This window comes from Mustela nigripes, chromosome 10 (genome assembly GCF_022355385.1).
Source record: "Mustela nigripes isolate SB6536 chromosome 10, MUSNIG.SB6536, whole genome shotgun sequence".
NCBI classification, from domain to species: Eukaryota; Metazoa; Chordata; class Mammalia; order Carnivora; family Mustelidae; genus Mustela; species Mustela nigripes.
Window position 1 is genome coordinate 39,239,363 of NC_081566.1, and position 18,846 is coordinate 39,258,208.

Sequence of the window (18,846 nt, forward strand, 5' to 3'; positions counted from 1 at the left end):
CTGTGACCTTGAACAAGTCACTTGCCCTCCCTGGGCCTGCAGACATTGACCATAGTTTTCCTGTGCCAGGACCCTGGGGTTATAGAGACTCAGGCTGCTTGGCTTCAGGGAACCCACAGACCAGCTTAGGAGTTTGTCTTGGGAATCCAAGGAGCCCCCTGTTGCTCAGCTCCAGCGAAGGAGCCTCAGCTGACAAGCTTTGGGGAGACTGCGTGGGTCCCAGCAACCTGTCCCAGTTTTCAGTAGCTTGATCACCCAGCTGGAACGAAACTGCCCCCCCACCCTGGCTGCCCTGCCCAGATCCCTGCGGGGAGTCTGACTCACTTCGTGGGGGGCCTCTGGGGCTAATGTTTAACTCTGCTCCCTCCCTTTGCAGGCCCTTTAGCCCTGGCAGCCCTGGACAATGGGCCTGTCCTGATCTCCCTGCTGGGGGTGGGCTCCAGATAGACAGGGGCCCAGACTCCTACCTCCCCCCTCATGGAGACAAGGACCTCGTGAGAAGGGAGAGGCAGCAGCAGGCATCTTGAGGGCTCTGGGACAGGCAGGGGGTAGCAGGTGGCATTCAGCCCTGGGCTTTCCTACCAAGGAGGGAGGAAGTCCATCTCCTGCCCACCACAGGCATCCCAGGAAATCCGCCATCCCTCCACCACCCCTACTTCTGGCCCTGGTGTTGGAGGAAAACCTCACTGGGTGCCATTTGCATCTCCTTTGAATGTTTTCCCTTTGGATGGGGATATTGGAATTCCTCAGCTGCTTGAGCAGGGCTCCTGACCCTGGGGAAAGGGGCTGGTTGGGCTCTCTGTGACAGGTCTGGCTCCAGGAAAGGACAACCCCAGAGGCAGGCTGACCTAGGCTCCAACTGTTGGAGAGCAGCTATCAAACCTACCACTCGGGGTGAACTAATTCATGTCTCCCAGCCAGGTGCTCTTTCGGCAATCCAAGATAAGAGTGTCTCCTTCTTGGAGTACATGGGGGGCTCAGTCGGTTGAGTGGCTGACTCTTGTTTTACAGCTCAGGTCATGCATGATCTCAGGGTCCTGGGATCAAGCCCCCCACCCCCCACCCCCCAGCTGGGCTCTGCCCAGATCTGGGAAGTCGGCCTGGGGATTCTCTCTCTTTCTCCCTCTCCCTCTGCCCCTACCCTACACGTGCTCTCTTTCAAATAAATCTTTTTTTTTTTTTTTTTTTTTTTTAAGAGTATCTAGGGATGCCTGGGTGGCTCATTGGTTAAAGGCTCTGCCTTTGGCTCAGGTCATGATCTCAGGGTTCTGGGATCAAGCTCCACATTGGGCTCTCTGCTCTGCAGGGAGCCTGCTTCCTCCTCTCTCTATGCCTGCCTCTCTGCCTACTTGTGATCTCTGTGTGTCAGATAAATAAATAAATTTTTTTAAAAAAGTATCTACTTCTTAACATTTTGTGAGAATATAATGATATAATTCTGATAAAGCATTGAGCATCATTTTTATTATTACTAAAATAGTGACTAAGCATGTGGACTCTGACTGCCTGGGTTGAATCCTGGCCCCTCCGTCCACTGGCTGTGTGGCCACAGGGCGGAAAGGCAGTGACCTCTCTGTGCTTCTCTCTCAGAGGGGCGTTGTGAGGGTGAAATGTGAGGGTGTGAACGGTGGCACCCGGCGTATACTCGGCGGGCTGCCAGTGGGAGCTGTTCTCGTTGGGAGGCCCAGCTCCCGGCTCAGCTGCCCCTGAATCTGGTCCGGTCTTGGGCCTCCACGTGAAAAGAAATAGAATCATGGCTCTCCAGATACCGTGCCTCCCACCCAGGCCCTGTTCACAGATATGACTCCACGAGCAGCCCCCTCCCAAACGTTGCTCTCCCCCGCAAAGCGGCCCTGTGACGGAGCCTGCCTCCTCCCTCACCCAGGCCATTCCCCGGGTCTTCGCTCTCAGGAAGCTTTTGGCCCCTTTGCCCTTGCTCTGCCCACCTAGGGGATGGATTAGGTCTAGCCCTGCTGGGAGACAGGAAGGACGAGATGACGACCTCCAGGAAGCCTCTGTGTGAGTCCGTGGCCCTTTCCCAGAGGGCCCTCACCTTGGGTGTGTTGAGTTGGCCCCACGGGCTCGGGGCACCCAGTGTTTGCTTTGAGTCAGGCCTGGGGCTGGTCTCCGGCCTTTGTAGGCAGGGTGGAGATCCCAGTCTGCCAGGGCCCCAGGTTAATAGTCGACTGGCGGAACTGAGGTTTAACTGAGATTTGGCTTTGGAAATTGGGGCCAGGCTCTCTCAAAGGGCTGAGCAGAGGCAGAGCAAGGAGACCATGCTTTGGACCCAGGCCAGCAAGGAGGAGCCCTGGGAGGCAGGGAAGGGTGGGTTTCCGTCGCTGCCTGGGCATGGAGCCCAACCCCATCCTCTGGGGCACGGACTGGCCCCATCAGGTTCTCCAGCTTCACTTCTGCGGTGTGTTTGTGCTGAAGGGTTTCTGTGTATGGTTGGAGTCGTGCTCTTTGCACACATCTGCCTTTCTGCCGACTGAGCTGTTTGTAGAAGAAGCCTGGGCAGAGTGCTGCCTCCGCTCATCCACTCAAGCTGCTGGTCCCTCAAGGGGCTGGCAGGCTGGGCAGCCCCGGGATCTAGACCCTGCCCCAGGGGGTAGTTGGCAGTGCACTTTGTACTCAGCTTCTGGTATTTATGGCAAATAATACACTGGGAGCCGAGGACAGAACAGGGAGTTACAGGGCAGGAGGAAGGGGGACTCCTCAGACAGCTCAGCCTCTCCTGGGACCAGTGCTGGGGTGGTGAAAAAGTCCAAGGGCCCCGGTTTTATAGGCTTAGTTCAGGAGTCGCCAAGATACTGTCCTGAAAAACCAGGCTCTGCTCTTCCCAGAACTTTGGTCTCTGCTCCATAGGAGGAGCATGTGGGAGGGCAGGGAGAGAGGCTGCCGCTTCCCCCCATTCCACTCCAGCAGGCTGGCACCCCTCACCCTCTGGGTCCAGACATCAGTGGAATGGAGGAAGAACATGACCTAGAGGACAGATCACTGTCCAGCCCACCTCGAGGCCAGCGGATGTAGAGGATATGTCCCAGAGGATATGACCCTCCAGGAGCCTGAAGAGAAAATGAGTGGGAGGAGGGGGCATGAGGGTGGAGAGAGCAGACAGGGGTCCAAAGGAATGAAGAGCCCCAGGGGCTGCGATGGGGAAAGGAGCCACTTAGTGGCCAGTTGTAGAACTGCAAAGGTGTCCCTGCAGGCGGGGCCTGGGTGCGGAGCAACTCCCACTCGGTGCCTGTGGGTCCCCGAGAGGGGCTGAAAGCACCCTGACCTCTCAGTCCAGAATAGCCAGGAACACCCAGCAGCTACCAGGGAGAGGTGATCCAGGTTTGCAGAGAAAGGGAATTGTGAAATCAAGCGAGACGAGGGGTTCTGAATGGAGAGGCCCATCTTGATGGCTGCCCTCATTAGGAGGGGCTGGGGCTGCAGCAGAGGTTAGGGTTTGGGTAATCTGAGCAACCTGGGTGGTTGAGAGGGTGCTGCGTGATGTCACTGGGGCTGAGCAGAATGGGTCCCAGAGGGACTTCAGCAGACAGCTGCCAATTCCTTGGACCTCCGTTCGGGACCCCGAGCTCCTGCCTAGAACCACCCTCATCCCACTCTCCAGACTCCCTGTCTTCTCTTTCTTCTGAGCACTCACAGCCAGAGCTACAGAAATGACCAGGAGCCTGGTTTTTAATGGAGAAGCTGTGATGCCTGGGGGCACTCTACAGGTCAGGGAAGCAGTGCAGGGCTGCAGCCGGGGGCCAGAGGGGAAGGTGCTGCCACACCTCTTCCTCCCCAGCTCAGCTACCTGGGGTCTCTACCCTGCGAGGGGGGAGGTCTTCAGACAAGGCTGTGTGTCCTCTCGGGGGTCTGTTTAATCCCAGTTCCAGAGGAGGGCACTCAGGCTGGAGGGGAGAGGTGGGATCAGGATGGAAGGCTCCAGAAATGCAGGGTGGGAGGCAGAGAGGGGAGCCAGGCTGGAGGGAGGAGCGGGAAGCGGAAGCCCAGAGCACAGAGCAGCAAGCCGGCCTGTAGGGGAAAAGAGGCAGAAGCTATCTTACAGATTTCCCTGGGGAATGTGAAGTTCTGGGACTTCTCACCCCTAGCACCCTCCCCACTGCCCCCATCCAGGCTGGACCATCATCCAGAAGGGCTTGTATAAAGCCTCAGCTTCTCAGCCAGGGCCCAAGCTAAGCGCCCCATCCCTTTCGGAAGCCCTACAGTGGCTCCTCTCCCTCAGCTGGTTAATTCCCACTTCTGTACTTTCCTGGCACCTCGGCCTTGAAACAGGCCCTTCTCCTGTACCTGCTAACCCTTGCCCATCTCTTCCTCAGAGAGCTCAGGGCTCTGGAAGGCCTCCTGTGCCAGGGCAAGGCAGCAGGCCTCAGCACTCTGTGGGGCTTTTATGTGGCCTAATGTTGCTGCTTTCTCTAGCAATTTCCTCAGGGGTGGCAGGGGGTGGTCTTGTCTTCTCTGAATGGAACCCCCCCCCACCCGAGGCCAGGGACTCTGAATTTGGGATACTTTGCCAAGAGGTATTTTTAAAAGCTTAGACTCTGAGAAAGTCAGAGCTGGAGGGTCCTCAGGGATCATCCAACCCAGTGGATCTCAAGGTCTTGGGGGAGAATCACCCAGATTCTGGACCCACCCCCAGAGTTACTGATTCAGCGGCTCAGGGGTGGAGTCGGAACCTTGCTGGCGGTACCGGTACGCCTTGACTGAGAACCTCCAGCTTTGGAGATGAAGGGAGCAAAAACTGCCCCAAAGCAGAAATGATCTGCCCAAGGTCTCCAGGGGCTGGAGCCAGGACTGAGTCGACCCAAGCTGACCCCCATCAACGTACCACACTGGGCCCGACCCAACAGCCATTGTCCTAGAGCTCCTATTGTCTGTTAGAGGCTGGTGGGCCCAGAAGAAGGGAGCTCATCTCTAGGTACCTCTACTGTGAGGTTGGAGACTTGGCGGCGTCAAACATCTTCTTGCGGCCTTCCATCCCGGACATGGCCTCCACGTTCTTCCTCCAGTCACCCACCTCCACAGGCCTCTCCTATGGGGGGCCACACACACATGTCGGAGACCAAGCAGGCCGGGGGGCACCTGGGGGCCCTCCAGGCACCAGAGAAACTAGGTGAGGGAAAATCAGCCTCTTTGACAAGAGGAAATCCCAGCACCCCTGCCCCACGGGTGAGGCCCAAGGACACATTTGGGGTAGACAAGGGACAAGCTGAGGCTTCACTGGAAGAAGGAAGCTGTGTCAACTGGGAGTTCTGGATGATCGCAGTGGGGTGCCGGCGTCAGTTCCCACCCTGGTAAACCACAGTCCAGCCTTGCCTCCAGACCCACGCCAACCTCCTGGTCTGGTGCTCAAGGCAAGCTCAAGGCCACCTCTTCTAAGAAGTCTACCTCCTCCTAAACTGGCTCATTTTCCATTTTACCAGCATACAACCTACCATTTCCTCTCTCTATGAAGCTCCTTGGGCCGAAGACCATGTCTTTCATCCATGTTCCTTCTAGAGCCCATCCATTCTGAGTACATATATCGAGTTCAATCAGCTCTGAGTGATTTGTTGCTGAATGAGTGATTGAACTCAGTTCTCCAATGTCTGTGCTCATGTGTCCAATGGCCACAATGACCTAATGACCTCCTGTCTTTTTTCCGCTCTAGTGACAGAGGGCACTATCTCCCTGGTCACCCTAATTGCACATTCTCTTCACACTGGGTGCTGTTTCTACTTTCTTACTCAGTCTGGCTTCCTCTGAGTCCCAGTTTCCTCCTCAGATTGAGAGCAGCCTGAGGGAAGGGAGCAAAGAGATTTTCTTTCTCCCAAGGAGAATCACAAGACTCCATCACTCCAAGAGGGTTCTAGAATGTTCTATCTGGCTGCCTGGCCTCCAACAGGAGCTCCTGCCTGAGGTTATGTGACGGAGTGACAGGTGATAGGACAGGGGGTGAAAGGTTCTGAGAAGAAGAGTCCTCACCTTCTCGGTGTCTTCCTTCTTCACTGACTTCAGGTTGGCCCGCAGATCCATAGACACCTTGTGCTTGGAGCCCAGTAGGGCCCGGAGCATGGCGTCAGCCGACACCCGGACCCGACGCAGTGGTGGACGCTTGAATTTTCCACGGAGGTCCAGCACCTTCAGCTTTAGGTCCTTAATCTGCAGGTGAGAAGGAGCAAGGGTCCAATGGCGAGGGAGCACCCCAGAGCAACCTTCTAAGGTTCCAGCCAAAGCTACACCCCACATTCTCCAGCTTCCAGGCCAGACCCTCTGGGACACTCAGACCCACCCATCCCTTTCGGAACAACCACAGGTGTTTGTTGATAAATGAATGAATAAATGGACAGATAAAACACATCTCTGTCATGGTAACGGGAATAGATGGGGCAGTCCTACCGAACTCAGCACAAGTCTGGCTTGGAATGCTCTTCACAGTGTGGGGCTGCTTCCTCCTATCCCTGTGACCCATTCCTGCTTCTAACTAGTCCCTCCCCGTGAGCCTTCAAAGCAGCTCATTGAGAGCACAGCCTTGACCCAGTCAGGTGGATAACCCCCCAAGTCCTACACCCCTTAGGGGGAGTTCCGAGGGTGCTATCTCTGGAGGGAATTCTGGGGAGATTACTGATGCCACCAATCGTCATTTCTGCTGGGGAGAAAAGGGAAGAGAGTAATCTCTCTGATCCCGCTCCACCCCCTCCTCCCTGCTCAAACAAGCACCCAGGAGCAGCCCGCCAGAGCAGCAGGAGCTCTGCCCCACCACATGGGAGGAGAGTCTGCACGGAGCTCCTACTCCCACACCCCACGCCGAGGGAACGCTGAGCACCGCAGTGCGGGGGGTAGCGACCAGCCCTGGTCCCACAACCACCACTGTGTGACCCAGACTAAAGTTCTCAGCCTCTCTGAACCTCAGCGTCCTCCTTTGTAAGGTGCAGATAATAGCATCTGCTTCATCCAGAAGCGCATAGGGAGGATCAAAGGATGCAGTGCACATGAGAGCCATCCACAAAGGGAAGAGGTTATTAACCAGCATGTGATTGTTGGCGTGGGTGAGCAAAGAGGGCAAATCCTCTTAGACCGAAGAGCCTGCGTGGCAGGTGGGGAGGAAGTCTGTGCTTTTCATCTGTGTGATTATCCTCTCCCTGCCCATCTCCAGCCCTATGGGGCCGGACTGGAGGGACCAGAACTTCCCACGTGGTCACTTGCCAAACCCTGCAGAAGGAGGGGGACCTAGTCCGAAGTTCCAGCATCAGTGCCCATGCCCTGCCCCCACCACGCAGCCAGCCTGGGCTAGCCATGCCCCTCCCCTCCTACAAGCTCACCTCCCTGGTGTTGTGGAGACATTTGGCCTCAATGTCATATCTCTCCTCATCCACCACCTCCACCTTGGCATGCAGGTCCCGGCACAGGTCCTGGGGGAAGCAAGGTTCGTCGCACAGGAACAGAAGAGGGGAGAGGAGTCATTTGGACCCCAGCCTCCCTTTCTGCCTCCTTGCCCGGCGGCTTTGCAATACCTACATTCTGGAAAGGGGTTGATACACCCCTTCCCTCTGAGGTTCATGGCTGCTAAGAGCTCCCTGCGTAAACCCTTTGTTTTCCTTTCTGAATGTCATTGTTTTCTTTAAAAAATTTTCTTACCACAAAAACAATATAAGCAGGGGCGCCTGGGTGGCTCAGTGGGTTAAAGCCTCTGCCTTTGGCTCAGATCATGATCTCAGGGTCCTGGGATGGAGCCCTGCATCAAGCTCTCTGCTCAGTGGGGAGCCTGCTTCTTCCTCTCTCTCTGCCTGCCTCTCTGCCTACTTGTGATCTCTGTCTGTCAAATAAATAAATAAAATATTTTTTTTAAAAAATAAGCAAATTATAGAAAATTTGAAAGCTAAGTATTAAATAAAAAGAATAAACTATAAGTAACAAGTGATGCCACCGGGGGGAGGTGACCCTTGGTGACATTTTGGTGTATTTCCTTCCAGTCTCTTTTCTCTGCAGTCGCTGGCATTTAAACAGTTATCTGTGTTTTTCAAACATTAAAAACCTATTTGTAGGGGGAAGGACGGACATGTCCCGAGGCTCCCTCCCTGCACTTGTGAAATGGAATCTAACTAAAGAAAGGAAGGAAGGAAGGAAGGAAAAAGGAAGGAAAAAAGGAAGGAAGGAAAGAAAGACAGAAAGAAAGGGGATCTAGCAGCACCACCCCCCAGAGGCCTGTGCGAGGACATGAGACCATGCTAGGGAAGAGCCCCTAGGGAAGGAACGGAGACTGGAGCCCCAGTGTTAGTGCAGGCTCTGGCCACCCGGGCTCGGGGCTCAGCCCCGCAGACTCACCTGCAGGGCACTGAGGGACAGGCCGCGGGTCTGCAGCGTGGGGATGCGCTCAGCCAGGTAGCGGGCCTTCTCCGCCTCCCGCTCCTCGTGCTCCTGCTCCCAGCACTCCTTGGCCTTGGCCAGCATCAGGCTCTGCACAGGACAGAGCCTGCTGAACCATGGACCCGGGGCCCTCACGCTCCCGACCCAGCATCAGGGCTCGAGGGGAAGGAGGACCCCAGGCTGGTACCGGCTTGGCCCCTGGCACTACAAGCACCGTGTCCTCTCATGCTGGTCAAGGCCCAGAGCAGGCAGCTCCGGGAGCACGTGGATGAGATGGTCCTGAGGTCTGCAGGTGTGTGTGCGACCCGCAGGTGGGCCAGGTGAGAAGGAACCCTGGGCCACCACACACAGTGTCTCTAGGCCCCCAGAGCTGTTTTCCCTCACAGTCTTCCCCGTAGCCACTTCTGTTCTGTTTCAGCCCACAGAGCTCCAAAGAGAGAAACTCTGGCCAAAATAAAGCAAGCCCTCTGGCAGCCACCCGTGGATGAATGCCCACAAACTGGTCACTGCCTTCCCTCAGGAACCTGGGCAGGAGCCGGGTCTTCCTAGTTTTAGGTTTCCACTCAGCGACCACCTGGCTCCAGGCAATGGCCGGCCTCCCTCCTCAGCCTCCGCCCTTTGGCCTCCTTTTTTTCACTATCCCCTGACCCTCCACACCCCCGCAGAGTCTCCACCACACCCCCTCTGCCTCCCACTGGCTCTCCCCGCAGAGCCAGCACAAAGCCTCACCTTCAGCAAGAGCTTGCGTGAGGCCGTGATCTTGGACTTTCTCTGATGGTGAGAAGGAGAGAGACGGGTGGTGAAGTAGAGGCTGCAGACGGGAAATCTGGTCTAGGCCAGCATGTGTGTCCTCCAGATTCACCACCATTATACCCAGAATCCTCGCCCCTAAACGTCCTAAGAATCCTAACGTCCCAGAATCCTAGCGTTCCCCATCTTTGTGATTTAACCCCTCAAATTCGAGGAATGCTGTCAGTGACCGCAACCTTGACCTTGACCTTGACCTAGAGGCTGAAGCCCTCACTTTCAATCCTGGTTCTAGTGCTGGTGGGATCCTGTGTGGGTCACATGACCTCTATGGCCACCTCCTTCCTCATCTGTAAATAAGGAAGCGGAGACCCACCTTCCTCAGTCCACAGAATTATTACAGACAGAATGACATCAGGGGTGCTCGAGTCCTTTGAAAGGCATGAAACCGACACACCCACTTAGCGCTCGGCACGGTAATATCCCAGTACCTCGACGATCTATCATGTCTGGAAACAAGCTGTGAATTTCATACATCAGGATGTATGTGTTGTTAGACATCACAGCTCTTTTTTTTTTTTTTTTTTTTTAATGTCAACACCATCCATCTTCGTCTTTCTCAGGTATAAAAACATTGTTCTCTCTTCTTACTAAAAATACTTGATATATTCTTGCCCGCTATGTATGCTCTCACAAGTCTCAGCTTGCAGCAGTGTCCCTCCGCCCCCCTGCCACCAGGGGAGGGGCCAGTAAGGAGCGCTGCTCAACCCCTAACTAATGAGGCTGTGAGGCCTTCTGAGCACTTGTAGCTCCTCCCGACCATGGGCTGTCGATTCTGGCTACTGCCAGAGAGCAGCGGTCTACTGGAACTGTGCTGTGCATCAGGAAGGCATAGTGAGCAGGCTCTAAGGGAGAAAATGGGGGAGGATGAATGGGCTTCGTAGTTCATGCACGGGATGTGGGACTTCCACTCCCACTGTTCAGAAGGGTTTGTTTGTCCCTTCCACTCCTAAAGCGGGGTTTGGGCTACGTTTCAGGTTAGGGTGCTTGTGGGAGAAGTGGCCTGTTGCCGCGATCATTACCACCCACAGTTTATATCCTGTCTTGCACCCATGGCAAATGTCCGTTGCAGTGTTGTTTCCCCCCACCTCTTGGTGAGTTGATAGGCCACCTCGTTTGACCATTGATCAATGGCAACTCACTTTAATAGGAGCCTCAGCAAAACTGATAGATTTATATAGCTATTGAGAAACGGTAAACTGGATTCTCTCTGAGAATCTCTGTGCCAAACGTCCCTTCTGTCAGGGCTGCTGATTCCCACCCTTGTCAGACCAGAGTCCACAGCCCGATCCCTCCAGTTCCTGACCTTGCACGGGGCACAGGCTGTGTTCTCAGCAGCCTTGATAAATCAGGACTGTTTCAGGGTCAGCGTTATCTGAGACCTGAGGGACGTGTAAGAACACCTCTTTGCTCCTCTCTCGATGTTTGGTCATTGGGCAGGGGTAGAATAACCCAATGGCCATCCCTTGTTACTGGACTGACTCTGTCCAAAACAGGATGGTCCCTCGGGCCTAGACAAGTGATCAAGAATGGTGAGATACCCCAGATCTCACTTACCTCGCTTCAGGCATCCATCACAAGAAGGACAGGAGGAAAGAGCAAAAGACAGAGTGTGAATAATGCAGAAGACATAAGAAACAGCAGAACAACGTGGACGAGCTTGGGCAGTGATGGTGTGGTGACAACCACACACCAGAAGGACAGTGGGCATCAGGCAGGGAGACCAGCTCAAGGGCTCCGGCAGAACAAAATACAACTCCGGTGGCCCTCTGGACTACTGGGTTCTTGCTGGGAGGCGTTAGCCATTGTAAGTTGGGGTGGAGTGGTGGAAGTTCAGGGAAGCCTCAACACAGGGTTCCAGCATGGGAAAGCTTCCGTCCCTGGCCTTGTGGGCAAATTCCCAAAGCTTTGTTCATCTGTTGAGCCAAATCATGACCTGGCACATGCATTTCATCTGGCCTGTGCAGACACGAACTCTGTAAGAGGCCACAGAGGTCTTCCCCAGGCAACCTGGAGCATAGGTTCTGCTCAAAGGCTAGCAGGACATGTGGTGACACAGGGGACCTAGTACTCAAGACTGTTTCTATATGAGAACATGATCTCCTGGGGAGCTGCTTTGGGGTTTGAACAGATGGAGCCTCCCCTATGGGGCTGAAATCTGCAGCACAGGGGGTGCAGGGCGGGTGGGGCTACTTACACTTCAGGCATGGTGGTGGTCGGTGGGGGGGGCAGCACCTGGGGGCACAAAGCAAGCAAGTTGTAACTCCTGTCTCCCAACCCAGCTGGGCCCTGGCGCTGTGTCAGCCACCTGGCCCAGGAAAACCAGACAACAGGAAGAAGAAATCAGACGGAATGGATTCCAACAGGTCCAGGACAAGAAAAATATTTGTCCATTGATTCTTCTTTTCATTCATTCACTCATTCATCCATTCACTCATTCATTCCCTCATTCTCTCACAAGACAGAGAAAAATCTTAGAAATGCAGAGAAGCACTCTAAGAACCATAAGTGGCTCTGTTGGACAGGTACGTAGGGCGGGGGTCTGCGAACTACAGACCCCAGGCCAAACCTGGCCCCCGGCCTTGTGTTGCGTAAAGGGTGTAAAATAAAGAATATGCAATAGAACATACAAAACCTAAAATATTTACTATCGAGCCCTTTCCAGCAAAGTCCGCCAGCCCTCGTAGGGAACAGAATAGAATCCACAGAAATCTGTTTGAAAAGTGAGGTCTGGGGTCCTTCACAACGTGCTGAGTTTAGAGTCTCTCCAGCGGACGAAGGCGTCGCTGAAATTCTGCGAGAGGGGAGAATCCGAAAGAGGGGGAGCGCAGAGCAACAATGGGACTTAGGGAACTGCCATTTGGGCCAGCTCCAGGGGGCGCTCTTCTTGCGCTGGGCCGAGTCCTTGTGCCTGGGCGGGCGCACCTCGCGGGCACAGTGTGACTGACAGCCCAGGGGTGGGGCGCGTAGGGGGCCCTGCGCTGCCCCAAGGGGCTTAAACTAGCAGGCCGTGCAAATCCTGCGGTCTACTCTCTTTATCTGACCCTCTCCAGGCCGGTTTTCCTCTCTGCAAAAATCGGGGTGAGATAAATTGTTGTCCACTGAAAAAAGCTCTTAAACGCTTCGTTCAAACCAAATTTTACTTGGAAGCAAAACAAATTCAAGCAATGCGAGCCAGCGCCACAGGCTGAAAGGGGTACCTAGCAGTCCCGCGGCCTTCGGTGAGGACCCTGGTCTGCGGAGCACAGTTCGAAGCCCCCCGACTGGGTTGTCCTGGGGCTCCCTTCACCCCTGATAGTCGGGGGACCCAGGCCAAGAAGGGGGTGGCACGGGGGGACACTCCAAAGCCAGACCCGACCCACCATCTTGCCAGGGCCTGGACAAAGAGCATTCCAGTAGAGGGTGGGGTCGTGCAAAAGATCAGGGGAAGGAGAAGGACAACTCTGGCGGGAGCAGGTGTGCGAGGCAGGCATCCCGAGCTGGGTTGTGAGTTGAAGGATGGGGGAGACCTGTGTATGTGTGGGGAGACGGGGGCAGGACGTGCAGGGTCAGGAGTTAGAATTTGGCCCAGGAATCTGGTTTGGGGTGGGGGGCAGAATCTAAAGGATGTTTGTAAAGTGGCTCAGTCATTTCATTCCAGAGCCACCTCTCTCCTCTCCCTGTGTGCCTGTGAAGCCTCCTCCCCCAGCCCATGAATGGGGCTCGGCCACCTGTCCTGAGTCTCCCCCAACTGTCAGAAAGCCGTCTGGGCCTCCCACCTCTGCCTCTGCCTCTGCCGCCTGGGGAGGATGAGGCCTGGGGTGGAGAAGGGGGAAAAGGAGTGTGACCCCGGAGTCTCAGCTGTCACCCGGGGGCACAGAAGGAGAGGTAGGATCCAACCCATAAATTCCCCAGATATTTGGCTGAAATTAGATTTTATCACCAGCTGTTTATTCTGAGGGCTCCACTCCTCTGAAGACAAGCAATAAGTCCAAAAAGAAACACGAGCTGGTGAAGAAACACCTCCAGGTCCTTCCGTCCATCACCACCGCCCTGCCATAATGCCATCCCCAGGGGGCAGCAGGTCTCGGCTGAGTGGGGATGTGCCTCTCCCCTGGTGGGCATTTGGCCATGATCCCGCCTCCCTCGGAGAGCCCACTGTCACCAGTGTGGGGCCCTCCTGGCCCGGGCCAGACCCGGTCTCCTGCCAAGCTCCAGGGCCCGCCCCCCAGCATGCCCCCTGACAGATGCCAGACCCCGGGGTCCCCAGCCTGTGCTCTGATATCCACCAGAATGGGACCCCTTGACAGGTCCTGTGGAAGACAAGCAGAAACCTGATAAGAAGTCAGGATGCAGATAGCAGCGAATGTGAGGTCGGAGGGCTAGCATTCCATCTCCCCCACAAGTAGCAAGCGAGGAGATAATTAGAAAATCCACCGGAGGGAGGGAGTGAAGGATGGCCAGGGGTTGACTCAGAGCTGGGCTTTCCCTTCCCCGAGGCCCTGTCGGGTGGACTGGGAATGTCAACTAGCCTAGGGGACTGAACTATGAACCTCCGTGTGCATAAGGATAAGTGTGTAAGTGAGTGTGTGTGTGTATAGGGACAGGAGCCAATCTTTTTCACACCTGATAATCAGGAACACAAATTTCTGGTTAGGCTCATGTTCTTCCCTCTGCTCCCCACCCCCTGACCTTGGACCCCAGTTCAAGGGCATCCCAGTTCTCTTTGATCATTAACAAGCATTATATTCCCACACCCCTCACACCCTCCATCTTGAGCTCTTAGCAGTGGGGTCGACAGTCCCCCAAATCCAGTGGCTCGTACTATTTGTCGTCCACCCCACCCCACCCCCCAGCCATGGCTCCCAATATAGAAGATGCCCCTCTGTTTTGCCTTCACAGACTCTCATGCCCCAACCCCAAATGCTGTCACCATTGGTTTTCCCTCTAGAGGACCCCACCAACTACTTTCTACTTCTCGGAGCCAGGAGCAGTGGACAGTGGGGCTGGCAGTCTGCCCACAGTGGCTCTTGCCCTGCTATATAGGTGGGTGGGCAAGGGGAGCCAAACACGTCCCTCAGAGACAAAGAACAAAGAGGCAAGATGGTTTCCTCAGTCCGCAGGGGCTGGGGGCTGGTCTTCGAGGCTCCCCGGAGTCCCACACACCAGAGCCCCTTCTTTGTCTTCTGCAGTAGGCGTGGCCCACCTTCCTTGCTCGTCAGGCTCTTCCTAAACTTCCAAATGCAGCCCCGCCACCCCTCCCTGCCGATTCCCAATGCCAACGCCTTCCTCCGGGCGCCCTCTCCCTCTGGGACCTGCTGGGAAGCCTGGGGTAAAACACAATCCACCAGGCTCTACCCTGGGGCCCCTTGAGCAACCTTGTGGGCAGTTCTGCTCCTGGCTCTTAGCCTGAAAATGGGCAGTGGAGATTTTTACCTCCAGTTACAGTTTTGCAGGAGAGATATCATTCCTAAGGATAAAGGACTGTGGAAGCATCTTGGGACCGTTCTTCCGGCAAACCCAAATGTACAGGCCATGGCATAGGTCTTCCTTCTCCAAACCCTGTGTCTTCTCTAACTCAAGCCCCGGTTTCTCTCTCTGGGCTCAACTTAGATCCGCAGTTCTGGGCTGCAACTGCTTACCTCGTTCAGATTCTGGGAGCTGGGCTGGCCTGTGTCTCGCCGAGGACCGCAGACTGTGAGGCGCAGACAGAGGGGAGGCTATAAAAACTATGGGCCACAGCAACTGGTCAGTAAAAATAGAACAGAGCTGCTGCCCCTCCTCCCACCCCCTCCCACCACACACACACACGCCCCTCACAGAGCAGACACACGCTGCAGCACACACCACAGACCCGCCCTGAAGACACGTGTGTCCAAGATCAGGGTACACACAGATCCTGTGCACACAGAGGCCACCGACTGAGTCCAACCAGCACCCACCTAGGGGGACGCCAGCTGAAGAGGGGAGAGAATGAGCGGCCAGACCAGAGGAGGCACTGAGCAGCGACAGCGGGACCAGTGCATAGCCCAGGGCTCTGGGTGGGGGGCGGGGAGGCACCAGGAGGCTTGGGGGGCCCAACAGGGCTGGGGAAGGATTAACGTCTCGCTGACCTACATCTCTCACAAGGAAATGTAGAAATCAGATCCCTGAGCCCATACTGCAAAAGCCTAAGAGGGCTAAAGACTAGATCTGGGGGTTCTCATGTGGCTCTGGTCCATGGGCCCTAAGAGTTTGCTTGGGCTTGGGAGTGATGTCAACAGCACGGCAGGCAAACTCCAGCGAAGGTTCCTGGGGCTGAGCCGAGGGGCTGGTCACAGCAGCACCCACCTTTATGTACACAGAGTTCTGAGAGTCTGTGGACACTCTGCACCCCCCTCCAAGTGAGCTTCTGGGAATCTAGGTTACCCGGGTTCCAAACGGCACCCACATCCCGTGCCTGGGACCCAATAAGACTAACTCACCTTCTCCCCTGCCTTGCCCTTGGTCTCCAGCCAGAATCCAGGGGGCTGGTGCCATGGAGGCCGCACCTGTTTACTGGGTATTTTTAGGACAGTTGATGAACACATAATACCCACCCTATAGTCAGAGAAAGACAATGCCTGCTATGTTAATCCTGTGACTATTATCGTCGGTCATCTCCTGGGCCAGGCTCCCAGGCTGGGACAGGACAAGCAGGATACTGACCCCCTCTCGGAGGCCAGCCAGAGGCCTCCCAGGCAGCAGGAGGTTAGGGAGCTGGTGGGGGAGAGAGCTGGTGGGGGAGAGAGCTGGTGGACAGGGGTGTGCTAAGGAGACACACCCACAGTGCCTACGGAGGGACGGAAGGCCCCGTCCTCCGGCTACTGCCATTCTGGTGCCCAACAGAGGCCTCTCCAATTCAGTTCTGCTCAGGTCAACTTGGGAACGCTCCCATGCTGGAAGGCCACCAGGGAGAAGGGACAGGGTCTGCGAAGTTGAAGGGCTTAGAGGTAGAGGATTCTGGGTGCAGGGCCTGGGACGGACAGTAAGGACAGACAACCACCAAGGGGCAGTGGGAGGTCAGAGAAGGGTGTCTTTGAAGGCTGGAGTGAGTCCACTAGAGTTTAGAGCACTGGCTTATCATGTTTATCATTTATACAAGAACTTTCTTACAAGAAGTTAAGATGCACCAAAAGAATGAATTATCTGGATAATTCTGTGTTTTGGAGGGGAAGCACTAAGAAAACATTGACAAATGGAAGAACAAATGAGGGTCAGCAGGGACCACAATGAATCACAGCCTCTGAGGGCCTTGGGGTGTCAGCCATGCTCAGTCCCTAATGGGACAGAGTGGGGCCAGGATGCCTCATCCCAGGCCCCATCGACACCGCTCCACACCGTGTGGTCCAGCTCTCCACTCTCACTTCCACCCCAACCTGTCAGCCTCTTACCTGCTGTCTGTTCACAAGTGGCCTTCAAAAGTGGGACTGTTACTCCCTGTGGTCCTTGAACCTGCCCCAGTCTTCCTTCACCTGTGGACCACTCTGGAGGCAGAGGCCTCTTGGGTCCACCTGCAAGGCGGTGATCTCTGGTGGGAAGATGCCCAGGACCCGGCTGAGGGGGCCACCGCTGGATGGCATTGGCCCTGGGCCCCACTCTCTGCCCTGGCCGAGTGTGCTTCTGCAGACTTTCTCCTGCCTTCCTTGCTCACTGTCACCCTCCTTAAAAGCCACCCCCAGCTCAGTGCTTATCTGCCCACTTACCATCCTTCCTGTGGAGCAGGAGCTACGGTCATGGGAACTCTGAGGCTGTGTCTCTTTTTTTTTGCACAGACACCCACCTGGCCAGGGGAGATCGTCCCCAGACACAGAGCCAGAAATAGTCCTCATGGCCCCGTAAGACCCCCAAGCAGTACTCCCTGTGGTGGTCTGAATGAAGGCCACCCAATGTGGCCCATGTCCTAATGAACAAAACGTGAACATGTTACCTACCAGGGCAACAAGTACTTTGCAGATCTGATGAAATGAAAGAGCTTGAGTTGGAGAATTATCCTGGGTTATTTATGTGGGCCCAGTCTAATCACATGGGTCCTTATCAGACTGAGGCATTAGGATCAGGGTCAGTAGTAGGACACCTGATGAAGGAAGAAAGATCAAAAAAGAGAGAAGATGCTGTTATGTTGCTGGCTTGGAAGAAAGAGGATGTGACCTTGAGACAAGGAATGCGGGCAGCTGCTAAAAACTGGAAAAGTCAAGGAAACAGATTCTCCCCTCAGAGCCTCAAGACGGAAGAAGGCCTGCCGACACCTTGGCTGTTAGACCAATGAGACTGATTTTGGACTTCTGCCCTCCAGACCTGTAAGATAGCAAATTTGTATTCTTTCAAATCACTAGGGTTGTGGAAATTTGTTATACCCGCAGTGAGACCCTAACATACTCTGTAATGCCTTGGACATTCACGAGACCAGGACTTTATGATTCGGGCTGGGCTCAGGAGGCCAGGAAGAAAAATGGCGGGCCTGGTGGCACTCAGCTCCAGTTTCCTCTGGGCCCGACAGCCCAAAGCAGACCCTCACGCATCCCTGGCCAGAATCCAGCCCACCAGGGCCTGGCTTCCTGGAAGTCAGCTCTGAACTTGCCCAGAGGATCCCAGGATGTCAGAACAGGAAGACTGCCCAGGGCAGTCACTGTCGCCTGGAGGAAAGAGAGGCCCAGAGAGAAGGGGCCACACAGTGAGTGGGCCAGGTCTCCTAAAGGCCAGCCTGGCACTCTGTCCCCTTGGCTACACCCAGTTGTCTCCCTATCATCCTTCCTTGAACTCTCCTATAACCCTGGCTCTGTCTTTTACCCTCACACGTGCCCTCCAGGTGCCCTGGAAAGCGGTGTCCCACAGCCAGTGGGAACTCCTGTGGCCGGGCCCAGCCTGCTCCGAGGTCCATGTGAGCTGAACAACCCCCACAGCTGCACCTGGCCGCCCCAGCCCTAACCAACTAGAACCTTCATCCTCCGGCTCTCTATTCTTTCATGTGAGGTTGCACTCACTCTCTTGTGATCCCTTCTGTGAACAGTTTTGTGTGAAATGCTCAGACTGATCTCGTTCACACACCTCAACCGGCTTCATCTCCAGCCCCACCCTGTACAGAGCCAGTGAATGGAGCTTTGGTGCCCCCACCCCCTGCCCTTAGCCTGACCCTGCTGTAGGTTTTCTGGACCCTAAGACAATGTAGGGTCACCGTGATTGACCCAGCAGCGGTGTCCTCTCTGAAACTCTGAAACGGCTTCCTCATTCAGATGATTGCTTTAGTGGCCCGAGGGCGAGCCTGGCCTCCTTAGGGACGCGCTCTCCCTGGGGCAAAGCTGATGGCCTTCTCTTAGCTTCTTTTGAAGTTCAGGGAGAGTCTGAGGCAGCCATGACCTGGGTCCAGGTGGTCTGTGCCCTCTCAGATCTCCCAAGACTTCCCCGCTCGATGGAAAACAGATGCAACAATTGCTGGAGAAGGAATGAGAACCAGGACTCGCTGGATCTAGGGAGAAAGGGGCCAACCCAGGAAGAGGGAGCAATTTGGGGTAGATGAGGGGAGGGGAAAAAACCTGGAGGGGTTTCCAGCCTCCGGTCCCACGGCTTCCAATGTCCCGGGGCTGGGGAGGCCACAGGGCGAGGAAGGAAGTGTCTGGCCAGAGGAGCTAAGCCTTGTAAGGCTGTAGGTTGTGGAGTCAAGGCCCCATCCCCTCAGTGGTGACACCT

General features: G+C 55.4%; 1 protein-coding gene across 1 annotated transcript; it reads right to left on the minus strand.

Moving 5' to 3' along the window:
• Positions 1–3,714: 3,714 nt before the first annotated feature.
• On the minus strand, positions 3,715–11,370 carry TNNI1 (troponin I1, slow skeletal type). Its single transcript, XM_059414076.1, is given in 7 exon segments — positions 3,715–4,023; positions 4,932–5,041; positions 5,974–6,150; positions 7,311–7,400; positions 8,314–8,445; positions 9,085–9,126; positions 11,356–11,370. Coding segments are annotated over 6 exon segments (564 nt in total). The 3' UTR covers positions 3,715–4,023; positions 4,932–4,933.
• Positions 11,371–18,846: the final 7,476 nt, after the last annotated feature.